This window comes from Mauremys reevesii, linkage group 1, assembly GCF_016161935.1.
Source record: "Mauremys reevesii isolate NIE-2019 linkage group 1, ASM1616193v1, whole genome shotgun sequence".
Lineage (NCBI taxonomy): Eukaryota > Metazoa > Chordata > Testudines > Geoemydidae > Mauremys > Mauremys reevesii.
The window spans coordinates 274,274,086-274,294,732 of record NC_052623.1 but is presented as its reverse complement, the minus strand read 5'-3'; the positions used below and the strand labels follow the sequence as shown (position 1 = coordinate 274,294,732).

At 44.5% G+C, this 20,647-nt stretch overlaps 1 protein-coding gene across 8 annotated transcripts in view; it reads right to left on the bottom strand.

The window, feature by feature from the left end:
• The window catches only part of AGBL3 (AGBL carboxypeptidase 3), a 61,773-nt gene that overhangs the window by 15,463 nt on the left and 25,663 nt on the right, over positions 1-20,647 (bottom strand). For 6 of the 8 annotated variants that reach the window (XM_039519342.1, XM_039519339.1, XM_039519344.1 and 3 more), the window contains exons 13-17: positions 17,035-17,133; positions 14,947-15,015; positions 5,881-5,934; positions 1,263-1,317; positions 658-729 (exon numbers count right to left, since the gene is read on the bottom strand). In XM_039519342.1, coding sequence (XP_039375276.1) covers positions 658-729; positions 1,263-1,317; positions 5,881-5,934; positions 14,947-15,015; positions 17,035-17,133 — 349 coding nt within the window. The remainder of the gene's footprint in view (positions 1-657; positions 730-1,262; positions 1,318-5,880; positions 5,935-14,946; positions 15,016-17,034; positions 17,134-20,647) is intronic. The other 2 variants (XM_039519340.1, XM_039519341.1) reach the window with 1 other exon arrangement.

Below are 20,647 nucleotides of genomic sequence, written 5' to 3'. Positions count from 1 at the left end.
AGGGACTCCCACTCCCTTCCAAACTCCCTTGCGAAACTCCCTGTTAGCAGCCCCTGGTCGCTTGTGCGCGGCTTTATAAAGCCCTGGCCTGAGTGAATGCCCCGCCCACTGATTAAGGCTCAGCCAATTATCAGAGGCTTCGAGCTTTCAAACCTTCCTTTGAAGCTCACGGCCTCCAACTGCCAGCCACAGCATACGGTCCTTCTAACACCCAACCAGACTGACAAACACAAGCTCAGCACACAGCAAGTAACCCCCAAACACAAACAAACACACACTACAGACAGTCACTTACCCCACAGATGCTGTATTTGCTCCTCCTTCACCTGGAGAACTCCCTTGCGAAACACCCTGTTAGCAGCCCCTGTTCGCAAAAGCCTGACCATGAACCAACTCCATAGGGTTTCCTGCATTTTAAGTGCTCAAATGCACACATTCTCCTTACTTATTTATTATTTATTATTAATAATAATAATGTTATTGTTATTATTACAGAACACCAAACTTGACAGGCTCCCTATGAGTGATGAGGCCACTTATGTCGGAAAGGCAACTTACAGTATCCTCAGTACAGCTATAGACAGAAAAAATATGTTATCACATATCTATACTTAATTGATACACAATAAAGATACACACTCGCACACCGTTACTTACCCAATCCCTGTTCAGGAAAATAAGGACTGAGATACTGTTCTGTGTAATTTGCTTGCACAGCTGGTACAGCTTCTGGAAAAGATTTTAAAGATTTAAGGGAAAGCAAGCTTCAGGTTTTCTAGCTGCATAACATTTCAACATGGTTGCTTAACCAGGTCAGAAAAGGGCCAGAGATCAGATGTGAGCAAAGATGTATTTTGAGCTTTGCAACATTTTGCAAATGAAATGTTATGACATTTTGTAAAGGCAAAAATATTGATTGTGTGTCTGTGGAGAATCTTTCTGGAATAAATAATTATTAAAGGCATAAATAAATAAAGTCCAAGAAAAAACAAAAATTAACAGTAGGGTGGGGCGAGGTGGGAGCAGGGAAGGCTCATACTTGTAATTGTATTCTTCTACTCTCCTCATAGCTTAACTTATAGGTTCCCAACTCTACGATAAGCTAGTGGGGCGTCTGATATCTTTCTGCTCAGTTGTAGGCCCATGAAGCAGCAGTCTAATGCTATGTCCTACAAATCCCATCAATTATCAGTGCTAAAAGACAATATTTGGATTACAGGGGCTTCATACCCCTCTTCCCTTCCCCAAAAAGTGAGGCTTACCTTTCACCATGGGATCAATTTCCTTAAGTATTTTATGTAATGCCATGCTGCTAGTCTGTAAGAGAGGACAGAGACATATATTTATGTTATTACAGTTGTCTGCTGCTATTGATTATGCATTATTTTTTATTGAAAAGTTTGCTTTAATTTTGAAAAAATTAAAACATTTGATTGTTTACTGTTATTTTGATATTTAAGTTTTTTGTTTTTTGTCTTTTGTATTTTGTTTCTTAGATGTTATTTTATTTTATTAATTTGTTTTTTCATTTTATTTTGTAATGTTTTTTTTGGCTTTTTTTTTTATTATTTTATGTTTTGTTTTTATTTTAAAATTTTTTAAAAATATTTAAATTGGTTATAAAACTAAAATTTATTATGAAACAAAGTCAAAAAACTATTATAAACATAGTTTAGTCCTATTCAGTGTCTGTATCTATATTCTTGGCTTGTCTCTGCATCTTGTCAATGTGAGCATCTCTTGTCACTGTCCTCCATTATTGCCATAGACTGGCTCCATTGTTCCTGTCCTGTCTGCTCCTCCATTTGTGCTCCATCTCTCTGCTCATTGCTGTGTGAAAAATCGCTGCTCTCTGTGAAAATGAAAAACTGCTGAATGTTTGTGAAAAATTGCTCTAGAGTGCAAAAAAATGTTTCTTTAGTGACATGTTGCAACCAAGGCTTATTTTGCCAACAAATTTAAAATGTCTTGCTTGTTGTTGGAAAACTCTTGTTGCCTCTGCCTGGCCTTTTCTGCCGCTCTGTCTTTCTTTTTGTGCAGCATTTGAAACCGAGGACCAATGCCCTTACCTTCAAAACACATCAAAAAAAGACATCTACGATTCTCTTCATCAGCACTTCCCTTTTCCTTTGTTTTTTCCTTGAGGCCTTTCAAAAAGTTCTCTTTCAGACCCAGCTGCCTTGTCAATGGTTGTTCATCAGACTTGTCTTGATTCTTCAAGTGGTGGACTTTTCCTCCTTTTCCTCCCAGGCTTGGTGGACTGTCCTTTTCTTCTCTTTTTGGCCAAATGACTGTCACCAATCTTCCATCTTCCCCCATGCAGAATGAATCTTTTTCTATGTACCCAGGCAGTGAGCAGTCTTGCAGCAAGCAACACAGCAGACAGACCCAGCAGCATTTTAGCGCCCAGCGTGGCCAGCCAAGCAACAGAGCCAGAGCCACAAGTGCCCGGACCGCGCGGGCGGCGGCAGGGCGCACCAGAGGGCGCGGCAGTGGCTGCCAGTGGGCCTCCCGCCGCAGAGGCCCGCTGGTCCCGTGAGCGCATCCGCATGGAGCGTCCGGGGGGTCGCGCGCCACGTGCCTGCAGAGCTGGCGCCGCGAGCAGCGCGCCGCGGGCGCCAGAGCAGCGGAGGGCAGCGGAGCTCCTGGCAAGCCCCCTGCAGCTGCCAAAGATGTTGCTCATGTTGTATGCACCTCAAAAGTTGTTTCATTTATTCATTGTTGGTTGTGTTTTGTTGTGTCATCATGCATGACCATGGACTACATGACCGCATGGAATTGAAAAAAAAGTAAAAATGCAAAACAGCGATGAACAATTTAACAGTCTTCTTCTCTGAATCAATCTGGAGTCATTGAGGTTCTGCGGACACTATCGATGTTGTTTGCTTGTATCAGGCTACCATCAAGAAAGAAGAAAGAGAAGAAGAAATCCTTTTATCACCTGGGATCATGGAAACCCTAACATCACCTGCCAGGAGATTCCACATCTGCCACTCAGTCTCAGCCTAGGCTCAACAGCCCTTGGTACAAGTTCCACCTTGACTGGTGGGTCCTTACATCCCTATGCTGCCCTGGTGAAAGTTGGTGGAAAGTGTGGGTTGAGAGGAGAGGAGAGATGAGAGAGAGAAGGATGAAATGAGGTGATGCCAGAGGAGGAGAAGCAGAGCCAGGCCAGGTGGGAGGGAATAAAGGGAAATGGGAAATGAAATGAAAAAAAAAAGAAATGTGTGCCCCAAAGTGTGATGAAGTGTGTGTGAAAGTGTGTGTATCATCAGCAGCAATGTAATGCAATGTAATGTATAATATAATTATAATATAATATATATATAATATGATATATAATATTCAATTTGTTGCAATATACAATATTTTTTTTTGTGTTATTGCCGCTTATCTCGCATGCAACAACTGACCATGACAAGGTCATTCAGGTCATTTTGTGTTATGAGGTGTGGGGGAGGGGGAGGGGATGGGAAAAATGTGGTCCTGTGGGTTTCATGGGTTCAGTTTGAGAGTTTCATCCTCCTCTCCCTTGCCCTCTGAGTGGTGTGAATTTTTGATGCATCAGGACCCCGCCGCAGTCTCGTGGGGTGGGTGGGGATGTGGCGATATGATGTGGATTTTATACAATCCACTTTTTTTTTCTTCTTTGACACACCTTTCCCAACTGGATGCACCATGCAGAATTATAATTTGCTGGTCTGATCTGTGTGCTCTCCAACCAATGCTGCATGCAAAAAGGCATTTTCAGATTTTCCTTTTCAACCACTGGCGAAGATTTGTTGCATATGTGTGTGGCAGCATGTGTGCCTGATCTCTGTCCCTTCTTCTTCAATTTTGCAAAAAAAAAAATAGGCTTTTCTCTTTTTTACCAGTGGTTTATACTGCGCTTTTGTGATGCAAAAGTCAGTCACAACACAGTTATCTGCACTATCTGCACAAGTCACACAACATGCAGGCATCTCTGCTACTTTGAAAAAACAGATGTGAAAAAAAAAAAAAAAAAAACACACACAAATAAGAGAGCACGACACTTTTTTATTTAGCTGATATGCAATGGGGCATTCAGCAGTCAGAGTGAGATTTGTCATGATTGCCATGCATCATCCATCTAGGAATAACATGATGCAATTATCATCATATATATATACCAATACCACAGATTTCATTCATCATTCATTTTCAAAAAAAAAAAAAGTCCAAACAAACCCAGTCATAGATTTATTCATAGATCCAGAGAAAGATTTTATTTTTTTTTTTTTGGTTTTTGAGATCCCTCCCTCTAACACTAACTTTATCTCTCCCATGCCATTCAAGGGTCAAGTATATATATACTGACCCAATAGCATTGAAAAAAAGAGCCAATCACACATTTTTAGCATCATTTTCATTCTCAGTGACCCAGAATTAGTAAAGTTTGACTACATTTATTTCAGAAGCATTTTGGCTGTAGAGCAGTGTTATTATTATTAGTCTACTCTTAATGAAACTGAGTGAGAGACGGAAAGAGAAAATGGCATTGTGCTGCTGCTCAATGGTTTGTTGAGGGAGTGCAAATTGGTTCAATGATTTCCCCAGAAGGTGAAAACTTGGGTAGAAGTTGGGTGGTTTGTTCAAGTGGGAGAGGGGTAATTGGTTGAGGCTGAGTGGTTTCATGAAGGCTGAACTTTCTGGTTGGATTGTTGTTGGGATGGGCAGAATAGACTGACCATGGGAGTGAAGCAGGATGTAGAGGTACTGGGGACATTCAGACTGATGTAAAACACTGGGTGACATGATAGACCTTGTTCCTGGAATTCTTAATTTGGGGATGGTAGTGCAAACTGAGAAAAAAATCAAGCAGGAAGACTCATGGAATATTAATTTTATGTGCAAAGAGATTCAGTTTTATGTTTCTTAATCATTTTTAGTGGCAAAGCTAATACATGAAATAATTTTACAAATATGATTTTTGGGATGACTGGGTCTCTTTACCAGGTTCATGAACTAATAAAACAAATGAATCAACGGTAGTAGAGACATGGATTTATCATCTTTTATTTATGTTCTGCTCAACTATATCTCTGGCACTGCATAACAGTGAGAAGGACCACAGCAAGATTCTTTAAGATGAAACTCACTATCCCGATTGAGAGTCTTTTAAAAAGATTTTGGGCCAAACACTCAGCTGGTGTAAAATATCATTGCTCTACTGAAGTCAATGGAGTTATGCTGGTTTATGCTAGTAGAGAATCTGGCCCTTTGTGCACATCACTTTATTTGTAGAACTAATGTAGCTTTTAATAAGTGGCAGTGCTTACTAAAGCAGGTTGCGTATCACTGTACTTTTTGAATACAATATTTAGTGTTCCTGGGCCATCTGAGGGCCCCTGACAAGGCTCCTTTAGGTGGTGGCCTGAGTGGCCGTGAGGTTTCCTTTTTTTTTTTTTTGGTAATTCCTTGATTCCTCATGATTTAGCAGCCTGCCTGACAAGTGCTGTCTACCGTGTCAACCAGAATCTTTCCTACTGGCCTCTTCAAGCTGGGTTATGTAATACTTGTAACATTGTTTTGGCTCACCAGTCTACTATGCCTGAAATTTACAAATACTTTATATGCTCTCTATCACTAAATCCTAGTTTGGACTGACACTCTTTGAGTAGGACTAATTTAGACTTGTGGCCTTAATTAATGCCCTTTTTGCACCTTCACTTCTCAGCTGGGCCCACTGTTTTAAAATCCCATGTATGAGGGGTACTGAGGGTAAAAAAATAAAGAAACAAACAAAAGCTAACCATCATATTAGGGAAGGATGCAGATTGATCCTTCTGGACAGCATGATTTATAATAGGAACTATAACCTCCTAGATCACAAGATTCTTTCTGCTCAAATACAAGTACCTGGACTTTGGTGACATCATTGCTTCTGGAACTAAAGGGGAGATAGACTGAAACCTTTGAAAAGAGAAACGTATAAATCATATGACAGAATGACACCATTGACACCACAAACCAATAACTTACTTCATGCTACTATTGTTCGGAGAGCTCTCCGTAGACTAAAGCAATTAAATAATTCCAAACATCTTTTACAATTTTACTTATCGTACACAATGGGAGTCAATAAAGGGAAAATAGCAAACAGGCTTGTATTTACCTGCACAAGAAAAAGCATCATGTTTGAAAACAGTTTCTAAACACAATCTAAAACACGGTTTCTCTAAACCAATTCTGAACAGTTTGGACGAGATTTTTTTTTTTTAAATAGGAACCTAAAGTTAGGCGTCTAAATAACTGGCCTGAATTTTAAAAGTGCTGAACGCTCAAAGGCGCCCATTGACCTGTATGGATACTGCTGGCACTCAGCACTTTTGAAAAACTGGCCACTTTATGTAGGTATTTACACAGAGATTTAAGAGCATGACTTAAAGCTCTAATTTTTTGAAAATCTTGACTTTAGGGCTAGATTTTCAGTGATCAGGACCCACAATAAGAGTCTCATTTTCAAAAGAGCTCAGCTCCTACAAACTAAAGAATTCAGCACCCAACATACTGAATTCTTTTGAAAATCTGACCTCAATTGTGGAACCAGATTTTAAAAAATCTGGTTCTAAGGGGCTAGAGTTGGGGGGCTCCTAGTTGTATCAAGAGGGGGCCAAAGTGGGATGGGGAGAAAAACACAAATATGAGATACCATTTTGAACTTCAGTATCAGACGTAGGCCCTGAACTTGTAAGAGATTCTATGCTGATGATCCCCTGTGCCGCCGCAGAGCCCCACTGACCACCAACAGAACAGTGTAAGTAAAATGGCAGACTCTGAGATCACTCTGATTTTGTTGCACAAGGCTTATTCTAATAACAAAAGATCCAAGACTCTCTTTCCTGCTTTAGAACTTCATTCCCATGTTCCCTGCACACACTGTGCAACTCCATCAGTTTTACTTTCTGAGTAAGATGTATCTGGGAAAAAACAGGAAGATACACCATGCATCCTTTAAATCAACAGGCAGGATGGAAGCTGCACTATGGTTAGAAATGGGAAGTCTGAGACAACAGTTGATCAGTACCAAATGTGTATTAAGTTCTAGATATACAGTGCATTATTAATTACTATTTTTTGTATTCTGAAAGAGCCCACAGTATACTAGGTGCTGCCCCCATACACAGAAAGACACAATACTTCCCCTGAAGCTTTCGGGCTTCCAATCTAAGGCTCCAGTCCTGCAAACACTAATGCACATGTGTAACTTTACACATGGGACTTGCGAGATAGGATAAGTTGAAACAGAATCATCAGTTATACATTTCTAATTACTAAATAAATAATAATAAAAACACCCACCCATCCTGAGGCCACTATATTTACAGCGAAGACCTGAGTCCTTCCGTGAATCCCCTTTAAACTTGGCTAGGTTAACAGAACACTCATTTGATTGCTACATAGCTGTTCTTGGCCAACAGCATTTGGGTTATGCAACAATTTACGGGAACTTCCTTTTGACCTGCCTACCAACTGTGTGTCTGACTGTGGTGTGTTTGTGTGTTCTAGACATGAGTGATAGTATTGTTTCTTTCCTGTTAGCAGGCAGTGTACCTGAAACAGCAGGATTCTTGTAAATTTCAATTTACTGCCTGAACATAAGAAGGTTTATTTCAGGGGTCAGCAACCTTTCAGAAGTGGTGTGCCAAGTCTTCATTTATTCACTCTAATTTAATGTTTCGCATGCCAGTAATACATTTGAACGTTGTTAGAACGTCTCTCTCTCTAAGTCTATATTACGGGGTAGGCAACCTATGGCACGCGTGCCGAAGGTGGCACACGAGCTGATTTTCAGTGGCACTCACACTGCCCTGGGGGTTATGCATTTTAATTTAATTTTAAATGAAGCTTCTTAAACATTTTAAGAACCTTATTTACTTTACATACAACAGTAGTTTAGTTATATATTATAGACTTAGAGAAAGAGACCTTCTAAAAATCTTAAAATGTATTACTGGCATGTGAAACCTTAAATTAGAGTGAATAAATGAAGACTCGGCACACCACTTTTGAAAGGTTGCCAAGCCCTGCTATATTATATAACTAAATTATTACAAGATTGCAATCTTATATAACTAAACTAAATAAGGTTTTTAAAATGTTTAAGAAGCTTCATTTAAAATTAAATTAAAATGCAGATCTTATCAGTTTAGTGTGATCCTTGCTCTTGCTTTTCCTTGCTGAGTTTTCCAATGTCTGGCACGTATTTGGATACTTTAAGCTGCATGCAGGCTTCTGAGTGATCAGTTGTTAATAGGCTCCTAAAGGGACCGAGGACAGATCTCATGTATGGAAATACCTGTTCACACAGGGATGTGGATCCAAATGCTGAACGCATTGCAAATGCAATTTTCTTCAAACAGTTAAATTTCACTGGCAGGGATGTCCAGCAGGTCAGAATAAAGGCCCCATGATCTCTCTCGGTAGCTTCAAGTGCACTCCGCAGATCTCCAAACTTTGATGCCCACAATTCTGAGTTTTTTAACTGAATGAGCTGCATTTTGAAATCTTCAACACCCATCCACTGAAATTCAGACAAATCCAAGTCACTTCGTTGAAGTTTTCAGGTTTAATTAGAAAAGAAAGCATTGGGCCAAACAGCTGGAAATCTTGAAATCTGTCAGAAAATTCTGATTTCTGTTCTTGCATGTACATTCCAATCTCATCGACACTGACAGTGCAATGTGTCGATAACTCTTTTATGTGTTGGAAGTAGTGGAAAGTAGAAGTTTGAATATCCCGAGGAAAAAAACCTGCTACTTTTACAACAAATGCCTTCCAGGCTTCATAAAGATACAGATCTGTTTGCCCTGCCCCCTGGAGACAGAGGATGAGTTCGTTTAGGTGAGCTGTGATGTCAGTTGGAAACATGAACTTTCACAGCCATTTGTCATCATCCAGTTCGGGGTAGTTTTGTCCTTTTTCCGACAAAAAGGCCTTGATTGCATCAAAACAATCTACAAAGCGCACCAAAATCTTGCCATGACTTAGCCACCGAATGTTGCTGTGAAGTGGAATGCCATTATAAGCAGTGTCCATCTCTTCTAGCAGTGCTTGAAACTGTCTATGAGTCAAAGCAGATTGAGCAACAAGGAAATTCACAATTCGCACCACTGTATTCATCACATTATTAAGCTCTAAATTAGAAATCATAGCACACAGGTTTTCTTGATGGATGATACAGTGAAATTTGACTGTTGGGCGGCCAATTTGATCTTCAAGTAACTTTACAAATCCCTTCTGTTTTCCAACCATGGTAGGAGCACCATCTGTTGTCACACACAATATTTTTCTGATGTCAACTCCTCATTCTTCAAAATGGCTCACAAAACTTTCTGCTATATCTTCCCCCTTTGTTGTGCCATGCAGGGGTTTTAGGCAACAAAGTTCCTCTTGGATTTCATTGGAAGCACAATATCTTGCAACAACTGCCAAACGTGGAATGTTGTTTATATCCACGATGTCATCAACTGCAACACTAAACACTGCTGTGTCTTTTAATGCTGTCATCTGCTTTTCATTAATGTTTTCTGCCATTTTGCTTATGTATCTCTCAACTGTTCTGGCAGAGACAGGCAGTTCTTTTATTCTAAATACAATCGTATCTTTATTTGGCAAATCATTGAACAAAACCTCTGAACTGCTGAAAAAAAAGATGGTTACTCACCTTTGTAACTGTTATTCTTCGAGATGTGTTGCTCATATCCATTCCAATTAGGCACACCTAACTGGAATCGATATGAGCAAGCACTCGAAGAAAAACTTCTTTTATATATTCCCCATCTGTAAACAGCTTTCTGTTTTTTTGCAATGCACTGTGCAAACTTGTAACTTCCTTCTGTAGCTTGATTTTTACTTACACTTAAACATTTAAAAACACTGCTTTGCTTCTCATATCCTGCTCCTGCCTTTTTGATCGATTCAGTCGTGTCTGCTTCGTTAAGAAAGGTTTTCTTGTGCTTCATTTCAAAATGTCGTCGAACACTTGATGTGCGACAAACAACACTTTCACAACAGAAAGCACAAACAGCATGGTCCTTCTTTTGAATAAATCCAAATGTGTCTGTCCAAGAAGGCTGAAATGAACGGACATCTAACTTTGCTTTCTTGGGCGCTGACATTTTGTCAAATGTACCCCTCAACTCACAGCAGAAAAAAAAATTGCGATAGGTGGCACGCACAACATCACACGAAGTGCGCTGTTCCATGTGGTGATATAAGCAGCAAATCAGGACTTAAAATATCCCAGTGGCTCTGGAACAATTTTTAAGGTGGGGGTGCTGAGCTGTGCCCCCTCTTGCCCCTGTCTGCACCCCTCACTCTCTCAGGCTGGGGCCAGTGGGCCACAGCTGGAAGTGGAGCCCTCCGGACCAGTGTCAGGGACCGGCAGCAGGCTGAGCGGGCCGGCAGACAGAACCCCGGCTGGCAGGGGGCTGGTGGCCAGTACCCCAGGCTGGCAGTGGGCTGAGTGGGCCTGGTGGCTGGGACCCCAGGCTGGCAGCGGGCTGAGCGGGGCTGACTACCAGGACCCTGGCTGGCAGGGGGCCGGTATCACAGGCTGGTAATGGAGCCCCCCGGACCGGTGGCTGGGACCCAGGGCCGGCGGCCGGGATCCTGGCTGGCCAGGGGCTGGCAGATAGAACCCTAGGCTGGCAGCAGAGCCCCGGGGCTGGCGGCCGGGACCCAGGCAGTGTGAGTGCCACTGAAAATCAGCTCGCGTGATGCCTATGGCACACATGCCATAGGTTGCTGATCCCTGGTTTATTTTGTGATCACTCAGCAGTGGTCTTGTCATTGATATGCCAGAAGTCCCGTTCTATTCCATTTCGATCTAATGGTAAAATTCCCATGGACTTTAAGGGGAACATGATTGGGCATGTGTATTTGTCTATAGTGTACTAAAGTATTAATTTAAACATGCTACTTGTTATAAGGGAATCAGATTTTATATCCAACAATGCTGACAGTGTGCTTTTGACACAATTAAACACAAGAGATGCTAGCTTGGTCAGTTAATAAATGCCAAGTACCATGTTACCTCCTTTGAAAGGTAGGAAGGTATGTGAGTCGGCATTACATATCATGAATAGTGAAAATATTTTGATATTCAGAATTCTGGGCTGAAAAGGTTTCCAAGATTATTTAGAACCATCCATGCCTTTTTCTCTAGAACCCCAATAACCCTCTTCTTTCCCTCCTCTTTACAGGCCCCAAAATGTTTGATAGGATTGATGGAGAAATGCGAGAAGAGTAACATTTTAAAGGACTGACAGAAATCCCCATAGGAAGGAAATCATGGAGAGAAAGTTTTTACAGAAGTAGAGGGAGAGTAGTAGGTGGCTTCTGAGGTCAGAGGGGATCTGGTCAAATCCCCTACCCCTATGCATGTCCCTACTGAAAGGGCGAGGCTATCAAATAACATGCTAGTGGAGACTGAATTTTAGCATCTTTGGCCTCTCTCAGATTCTTGGATGTTGATACCTTCCTTTCACTGGAAACCTGTGACCTAAGATAAATACATTTTACAGTAAAAAGAAGTGATCTTTTTCAGATTAATTACACTGGTCTACAATTTTTGAGAAGTTGTCTGCTTCAGAGATAAAATGTGCTATTTATTATGTATTTTGATGTGCTGAATTCAAATATGACTATTAAAACAACCGATTGGCTACTGTTTCTAAGATATTTAAGTTTTTACATTTTATGTCTATATATTGTGTAGATAGTAGAGTTTTAATCATAAATTGTAAACCTAGGTCTTTTCATGTGTTTATGGTTGCTTTACATGATAATATTTCACCTGTCCTGTTTATGTAACACTTTAAAAATCAGCAAAAGGGTTATCTAACTAAAATTTATTATGAAACAAAGGCAAAAAACTATTATGTACATAGTTTAGTCCTATTCAGTGTCTACTCGGCGCTTCTTGGCTTGTCTCTTGTATTCATTAAATGGAGCATCTCTTGTCACTGTCCAGCAATAGTCTGCAAGCATTGATGGGTTCTGTAGCAGGGTGGACCCCTGCTCCGGCCCTGAAGGGGTTAAAAACAGCCCTGGGAAGGGGCCGAGGCTCAAGAAAACAGCCTTTAGGCTGGGCTGATTGAGGAAGTGGCTGCAGGTGAGGCCACGCCCCAAACTGAGCCACAGGGCCTTATAAGAAGGCCAGGGAAGCCAGAAGCACAGACAGTCTTCCTCTGCCTGAAGAGGGAGAAGGGCCTGGCTGCAGGGAGCTAGAGACTGGATACCTGAGTGAAGCAGGGCTGGGGAAAGGCTGAGGAGCTGGGGAGCTCCAGCCTGGAAAGCCCCAGGCTGCAGCCTAGCTATAGGCCAAGAGGTACTGCGGATTGCAAGGGGCAACTCAGGGGTAGGCAAAGGCAGCAGGTCCAACCCCTTTGCCTGTGATGAGTAGGCTGATACTGCAGTCTGCCCCAGGGTGTGGGGCTAGACAATGACTGGCAGTAGCCAATACTGAGGCGAAGTGGGGATAGTAGAGGGGGGGTTCCCCTGGGAGGGGGAAACCCAGTTAAAGGGGCACCGGGGTCCTGGGAGGGACACGGGGGCCAGTAACGGACAGGTGGATCACCAGCCTGCAGAGGGCGCGCCAGGGCTGGACGAGCTAATTCCCCAGAGTCACCAGCAGGAGGCGCCGCAGGGGTGAGTCTGCCCATTTACAGGTTCCATTTGCCCTAATAGCGTTTCTCCATTGTTGCAATGTCCTGGTGAAATTGCTCACTGTGCTCGTCGCTCACTGCTCCGCAGTTCAGTGGAAAAAAATCTAGATGAGAGTGTAAAAAATGTATCTTTAGTGACATGTTGCAACCAAGGCTTTTGTATGCCTTGAGGAGGTTTTCCACCAACAACCTGTAGTTGTCTGCCTTGTTGTTTCCGAGAAAATTTATTGCCACTAACTGGAAGGCTTTCCATGCCGTCTTTTCCTTGCCACGCAGTGCATGGTCAAATGCATCATCTCGAAGAAGTTCATGAATCTGAGGACCAACAAAGACACCTTCCTTTATCTTAGCTTCACTTAACCTTGGAAATTTTCCACAGGGGTACTTGAAAGCTGCTTGTGTTTTGTCAATGGCCTTGACAAAGTTCTTCATCAGACCCAGCTTGATGTGTAAGGGTGGTAACAAAATCTTCCTTGATTCAACAAGTGGTGGATGCTGAACACTTTTCCTCCCACGCTCCAATGACTGTCGGAGTGGCCAATCTTTCTTGATGTAGTGGGAATCTCTTACACGACTATCCCATTCACAGAGAAAACAGCAGTACTTTGTGTATCCAGTCTGCAGACCAAGCAAGAGAGCAACAACCTTCAAATCGCCACAAAGCTGCCACTGATGTTGGTCATAGTTTATGCACCTCAAAAGTTGTTTCATGTTGTCATAGGTTTCCTTCATATGGACTGCATGACCAACTGGAATTGATGGCAAAACATTGCCATTATGCAGTAAAACAGCTTTAAGACTCGTCTTCGATGAATCAATGAACAGTCTCCACTCATCTGGATCGTGAACGATGTTGAGGGCTGCCATCACACCATCGATGTTGTTGCAGGCTACAAGATCACCTTCCATGAACAAGAATGGGACAAGATCCTTTTGACGGTCACGGAACATGGAAACCCTGACATCACCTGCCAGGAGATTCCACTGCTGTAGTCTGGAGCCCAACAGCTCTGCCTTACTCTTGGGTAGTTCCAAATCCCTGACAAGGTCATTCAGTTCACCTTGTGTTATGAGGTGTGGTTCAGAGGAGGAGGATGGGAGAAAATGTGGGTCCTGTGACATTGATGGTTCAGGACCAGAAGTTTCATCCTCTTCCTCTTCCTTGTCTGACTCAAGTGAGAATGATTCTGGTGCATCAGGAACTGGCAATCTTTCTCCATGGGGTACTGGGCGTATAGCTGATGGAATGTTTGGATAATGCACAGTCCACTTTTTCTTCTTTGACACACCTTTCCCAACTGGAGGCACCAGGCAGAAGTAACAATTGCTGGTATGATCTGTTGGCTCTCTCCAAATCATTGGCACTGCAAAAGGCATAGATTTCCTTTTCCTGTTCAACCACTGGCGAAGATTCATTGCACAAGTGTTGCAGCATATGTGTGGGGCCCACCTCTTGTCCTGATCTCCAATTTTGCAGCCAAAATAAAGGTGATAGGCTTTCTTAACCATAGTGGTTATACTGCGCTTTTGTGATGCAAAAGTCACTTCACCACAAACATAACAGAAGTTATCTGCACTGTTCACACAAGTACGAGGCATCTCTGCTCACTTTGGCTAAACAGAAATGTGTCCCTTTGCAAAATCAAACACTGACAAATAAGAGAGCACGACACTGTATGATTTCTAGAACTGATATGGGGCAATTTGTTCAGCAGAGTGATGTAAGCTTTGTTATGATTGCATCATCCATGACTTCTAGGAATAACATGATGCAATTCATATCATGTATGATGCAATACTAGCTTCAGATTGCACCATTCATTGTTTTACCTAAAAAGCAAGTACTGTCCAAACCCAGTCATAGATTTATTCATAGATCCAGTCAAAGATGTATTTTAGTCATTTCTGGTTTAAATTGAGATTCCTTCCCTTTATAACTCACTTATCCTCCGCTATTCCCAAGTCAAGGGTCGTATATACTGATCCAATAGCATAACTTGAAAACTAGAGCCAATCAACAATTTTAAGCATCATTTTTGTTCTCAGTGACTCAGAATTAGTAAAGTTTGACTACATTTATTTCAGAAGCATTTTGGCTGTAGAGCACTGTTATCGTTGTTTTATCACAACAGTGTGTCCAAACTCACTCCTTCTGAATTAAGCTGCCCATATGTTATTCTCTGGTCAGATAAAAAACAACTTCCTAAGCTGAAAGAAGGTACCTCCATAGGTTAGAGTACAGAAAAGCCCTCACATTTTTGCTTCCAGTTCCTTTGTTCTTAGTGATGCTGTGAAAATTCTCTTCTGACGTTTTGGCTTTTCTCTAAATGGAAAACAATAAATAATCATCTTAATGCATAAGGGAAAATATTGCAGCTCAGGAAAAGGGTGCTACAGAATGCTAGGGTTCCAATGTTAAAAGCATGAGATGTGGGCAAATACCTGAAGATCAGTGTTTTCCTCTTTTTTTTTTTTAAAATTGGAGATATACCAATCTCCTAGAACTGGAAAGGACCTTGAAATGTCATTGAGTCCAGCCCCCTGCCTTCACTAGCAGGACCAATGTTTTGCCCCAGATCCCTAAGTGGCCTCCTCAAGGAGTGAACTCACAATGCTGGGTTTAGCAGGCCAATGCTCAAACCACTGAGCTATCCCTCCCCCCCCGTTTTAGTCACAAAACAGTTATGAATCCTGGACACAAACATATCTCAAACTGGTAGCAGGCCCCACTCCTCCTCATCTCTGCATACCTGTCTTGTAACTGCTGGGATTGAGGGTGGGGGGTGGTCTTGGTGGCACTGTTGCCACTCTTTTGTAATTCCATAACATTAATAAAGGGGTTCCGGTAGAGGGAGCTATGTATATGTAGCACAGAGCACAACCAGATTGTGAGGCATCTGCTTATCAATCTATTTAAACCAGTGTTCCCCAAACTTTTTACCTCACATCCCCCCTTACCCCTGTCTGTGCCCCCACTCCCCTGGAGCCAGGGTCAGGAGCGGGGCCACAGCTCTGGGAGGAGAGGACACAGACAGGAGTAAGGAGGCCGAGACTGGGGTCATAGCTGGGGATGGGGGCGGGAGCAGAGCAAAGGCCAGGGGCCGAGGCCAGCCAACAGGGCCCAGGGCCGGCAGCCACAGCTGGCAGCCGGAGCCCTGGGCATGGGGCTGGCAGCTGGGTCGCGAGCCAGGAGTGGAGCTGGGTGGTGTTCCCTCCCCGCCCCCTGTGGGGGCTGGCCCAGGCCCCAGCTGTACCCCCTCCCCCGAATGTTCCTCCACGCCCCTTTAGGGGAGAGTGCCCAATAGATTGGGGACCGCTCTGATCTAAACCATTAATAAAACCCCCAACACTACCGTATACATACACCCCAAAAAGGCATATCATGGAGAAAGCTGTTAACTTATTACTATTTTTTCTTTAAAATTTGTGAGCTATTTTAGTTTTCTAGACTTGGTCAGGCAAAGTGTGGGTGAGGACTGCATGCAAACTTCCCCCCAGGGGAGTTGGACAATGTACTTAAATAGTGACCCAGGATATCCCTGGCAATTCAAGTCCTAACCCTCTTCTGACAGCTTTAACAAATGATACAAAATTCTGTGGCCATTTCTTCAAGGCCACAAGAGGGGATGTTGATAAGGTCACTGATCTTGTCACTTAAATTAGTAATTGAACCCACATCCTCAGAGGAGGAAGAGTATTGCACAACATACTGCATCAGCAAGTGCTCAAATGATAGTAATTCTTTTTTCCAGAAGTGGTGGTTTACTATGCTTTCAAACAGAACTGGCAAAAGTTATTAATCTTCCTCAAGTAACAGCTTACACAACAGTTTACTGTTTCTTGCTACTATCATACATACAGTAGAAATGATAATCCACACAATGTACAATGTGCACAACACATTTTTAGTCTCTTTCCACATCTCAGCAAAGATTTAATAGCAAATGGCATGGTGAAAGTTCATATGACTAGGATTTCATTATTTTTACACTATGTACAACACTATGTGTGTTAGCAGAACGTGAGGTGAGGTCAGAAGTAATTAGAACTGAAATTCACTAAATAAAGGCCTGATTCTGTGAAGTGCTGAGCATCCTCAACACTCATTGACTTTAGTCTTTCACAGGCGATACTCTGTATCTTGCAGGATCTATATTGCAACATCCTTACTTTTTTATTGGTTGCTTGCTTACTGGCTAATTTGCAAAGCAGTAATTCACAATGCAGTCATTAGTGCAAAATTTTAAGGTTCTAGTGATCCTCCTAATTCTGTTGGATGGATAAATGCTACTACAATTCACTGTCTAGCACGTATTTAACCCTTGAAATAATCATGCCCTACCACTTGCTCTTGTGTATGTTTTGTATGGTTCTTTTCCAGTGTTTCTAGATAGGAATTCCTCTCTTTCTTTGTTTTCATGCACTTCTTCTTGGAATTTACCTAGCAAACAAACCAGAATTTATATGGATGAGAAACAACAGCACCTTACACTTCTAAAGTTCCACTGTCTTGGGTAACTGAGGTCTGGATAAAAACAGTCATGTCTCCCCAACTTCTATTATTTTCATTGCAAATTTCCTCTATTGCCTGAAATCAGTTATCCAAAATGATTTAGTGTCCCCCATGACATTTGGACAACCAAGGTCATACTGTAGTGCTTTGCATCCTGAGCCCTCGAGTAAACCACAAATATGCGTGTCCTGGAACGAACTTTTGTGGCGCGTCTATATTAGGGGTGGGCAAACTTTTTGGCCCGTGGGCCACATCTGAGTGGGGAAATTGCACTCAAGGCCATGAATGTAGGGCTGGGGCAGGGGGTTGGGGTGCAGGAGGGAGTGTGGGGTGTGGGAGGGGGTGTGGTATGTAAGAAGGGGCTCAGGGGAAGGGGTTGGGGCACAGGAGAGGTGCGGGGTGCAGCAGGGGGCTCAGGGCAGGGGGTCAAGGTGCAGAAGGGTTGCAGGAGGGGTTTGGGGTGCGGGCTCCAGCCTGCTTACCTGGAGCAGCTCCGGGGTGGCAGCGGTGGGCAGCGGGGCTAAGACAGGCTCCCTGCCTGCCCTCGCTCTGCACCGCTCCTGGAAGTGGCCAGCACCATGTCCCTGTGGTCCCTGGGGGAGGAGGGGCAGAGGTAGTGCCTGTGGTTTACAACGAACCACAGGAACCTTCTATGTCCCCAAAAGATAGCAATATGGAAATAAGCGTCCTTCAAGTCAAGGGCAACAAACCAGCCCCCTGGATCCAGAGAAGGGATAATGCAGGCCAAGGAGGCTATGTGGAACTTTAGTTTCTTCATGAATCTGTTGAGGTTTCGGAGATCCAAGAGCAGTCTGAGGTTGCCGTTGGGATTAGGAAGTAATGGGAGCAGAACCCCTGGCCTCTTAATTCCATCAGCACCGCTTCCACTGCTCCTGCCCTTAGGAGCGACTGCACCTTCTGGGTTAAAACTTTCTCATGAGAAGGATCCCTGAAAAGAGATGGGGAGGGAGGGTGGGAAGAAGGGGAATAACTGAATTGAAGGGTATATTCCACTTCTATCATGCATAGTACCCAGCGATCTGAGGTAATGAGTGCCCACACACGACAGAGGTGGGATAAACAGTCCACAAACTTCAGAGAAATTGAATCCATACTGCGTCCTGGTAAGTTGTCCCATCAAAAGGCCTGCTTAGACCTTCCCGAGTGTCTCCAGGGAGTGGGGGGGAAGGCAGGTACAGGGGCAGACGAGGATTGGGATGGAGGCCTCCTCTTGTAGTCTCTGTTTGCTGTGGTGGATAGAAGCAGGCCATTGGTTGGGCCCTGGAGCTTGTATGCTTCCTGGTGGGGGCTGGTGTATGCAGCTTCAGGGATTTAAGGGTGGCTCTAAAGTTCTTTAAGCTATGCAGCTTCGAGTCTGTCTGCTCCAAGAAAAGCGATTTGCCTTCAAATGGAAGGTTCTGAATTGTCTGCTGAATTTCATAGGACAACCGATTTTTGGCAGCTTTAGCCTTGGGAGTCAGCCCCTGTTGACCCTGTCTCTTCCTTTTGTTTGCTGCTGAAACAACCAGCAAGCCCAGTGGGGGATGTGTATACAAAAATTCGTACCTTTTGGGACGGACCAAGTACTTCTTTTCCATTGTCTTTGCAGTAGGTTGGAGAGATGCAGGAGTCTGCCACAGAGCTTTTATAGGCTCCAGGATGGCATCATCATTCAATGGCACGGCCACCTCAGGCTGCTAAAATATCCACTCCGGCATGGGAGGATTCGGAGATCTCCTCCACCTGGATACCCAGGTTCTGGGCTACCCTCCTCAGGAGCTCCTGGTGCACCCTGTAATTGTCCTGAGAGGGCGTGATAGTTGTTCCTGACACCGCCTCTTCGGGAGAGGAGGAAGTAGAAGCCTGTACAGGCACAGGTCTGTGTTCTTCTCCTTCTGCCCTGGATGGGTCCCGTGGGGGTGGGTCCTGTAGGTTGTTACCAGGCTCAGCACCGGGGACCGATCCCTGTTCCGAAGAGGATGGTGGGGGAGCTCTTGACTTCAATATGACTTCTGGATTGGGGGCCATGGAGTGGATGGAAAGTCCAGGGATTCTAGAATGGCCACTGCAGTGGCATTTGCCACTGTGCTGGTGGCCAGGCCGTCGGCAGCATGCCCTGGGTCATGTCAGCTGTACGGTATCACCAACTGGAGTGGTGTCTTCTCCTGCATGAGGCGTAGGACTCCGCTTCAGAATTAGAGTCTGGGGAGTCACTTCTTGGCGACCAGGACAGAGCGGTACCAACTGGCTAAATTTCCTGTAAATAGCGTGGCCACGCAGCAGCCTATATAGCGCCGTGCAGTCTGGACCCAGGTGCAGCTGAAGCAGCCCAGCGTGGCCCAGCCCCAGGTGAAGCCTGGGCAGCGTGGCCCAAGGCACAGCCACAGCAGCCTGGCCTGGCCCCAGGCACAGCCAGGGCAGCACGGCCTGGACCTAGGCGTGGCCGGGATGCCCCTCCCCCAGCCCAAACCCAAACCCAGCCCCAGCCCGGACCTGCTGGGACTGGGGAAGGGGCACCTATCCTACAGCCCCAGCCCCAGAGCTGCCATGGCACAGAGAGGCGCCTCTTCCCCCCAGCCCAGGTGCTGCTGCGGGGAGAGACATCTGGGGGGAGTCCTCTCTCCCTGGGGCAGCCTGCACCCCAAGCCCCTCATCTCTGGCCCCACCCCAGAGCCCACACCCCCAGCCGGAGCCCTCACACCCCTGCACCCCAACTCTCTGCCCCAGCCCTAAGCCCCCTTCCACACTTCAAATCCCTCAGCCCCACCCTCACCACATGAATTTTGTTATGTGCACCAATATGAAGGGGCTGTGTCACACATCACCTCGATATTGGTGCACATAACAAAATTCATTCCACTCATGTGTGGGGAAAATTAGAGGGAACACTGCCGACCGGTATTGAAGAATGGTGCTGGGAGGGAGGAGATTTGGTACTGCGCCAACATGTCTGGCTTGCCCTTCGACAGCACCTGCCTCGGTGTCGCACTGGTCCTTGTTTCCAGTGCTACCACTGTCAGTTCTCGAACGGCTGGGGACGGCGGCACTGGGAGGGATAGTTAGACCCTCACTGCCTCAAACGTCTCCTGTGAAGATGGTAGTATTAGGGCTATCGAACCCTGGGAGAGCCCAATGGTACTGGATCAACAGTGTCCTTCCCACGGCTGGAGTCAACAGTACCTCATGCCCCACTGGTGTCTCTGAATGGCCCAGCATAGGTTGTACTCTATTGGTGTCTCTATGGCCCAAAGACCTTGGAGTTGGAGAACGCCTCCAGTCAGTGTTTCTCTGCTTCTTTGTCAGCACCGCTGATGGAGAGTGATGCCCAGAGTCCTGTCCAGGAGTTGACTTCCTCGGCGCCGGGAATGCATGTCGGTGCCGGGAGCCCTGGGCCATAGGTGCGGAGTCCTTCCTCAGTGCCGGGAAGGCAGAATGGCGCTGT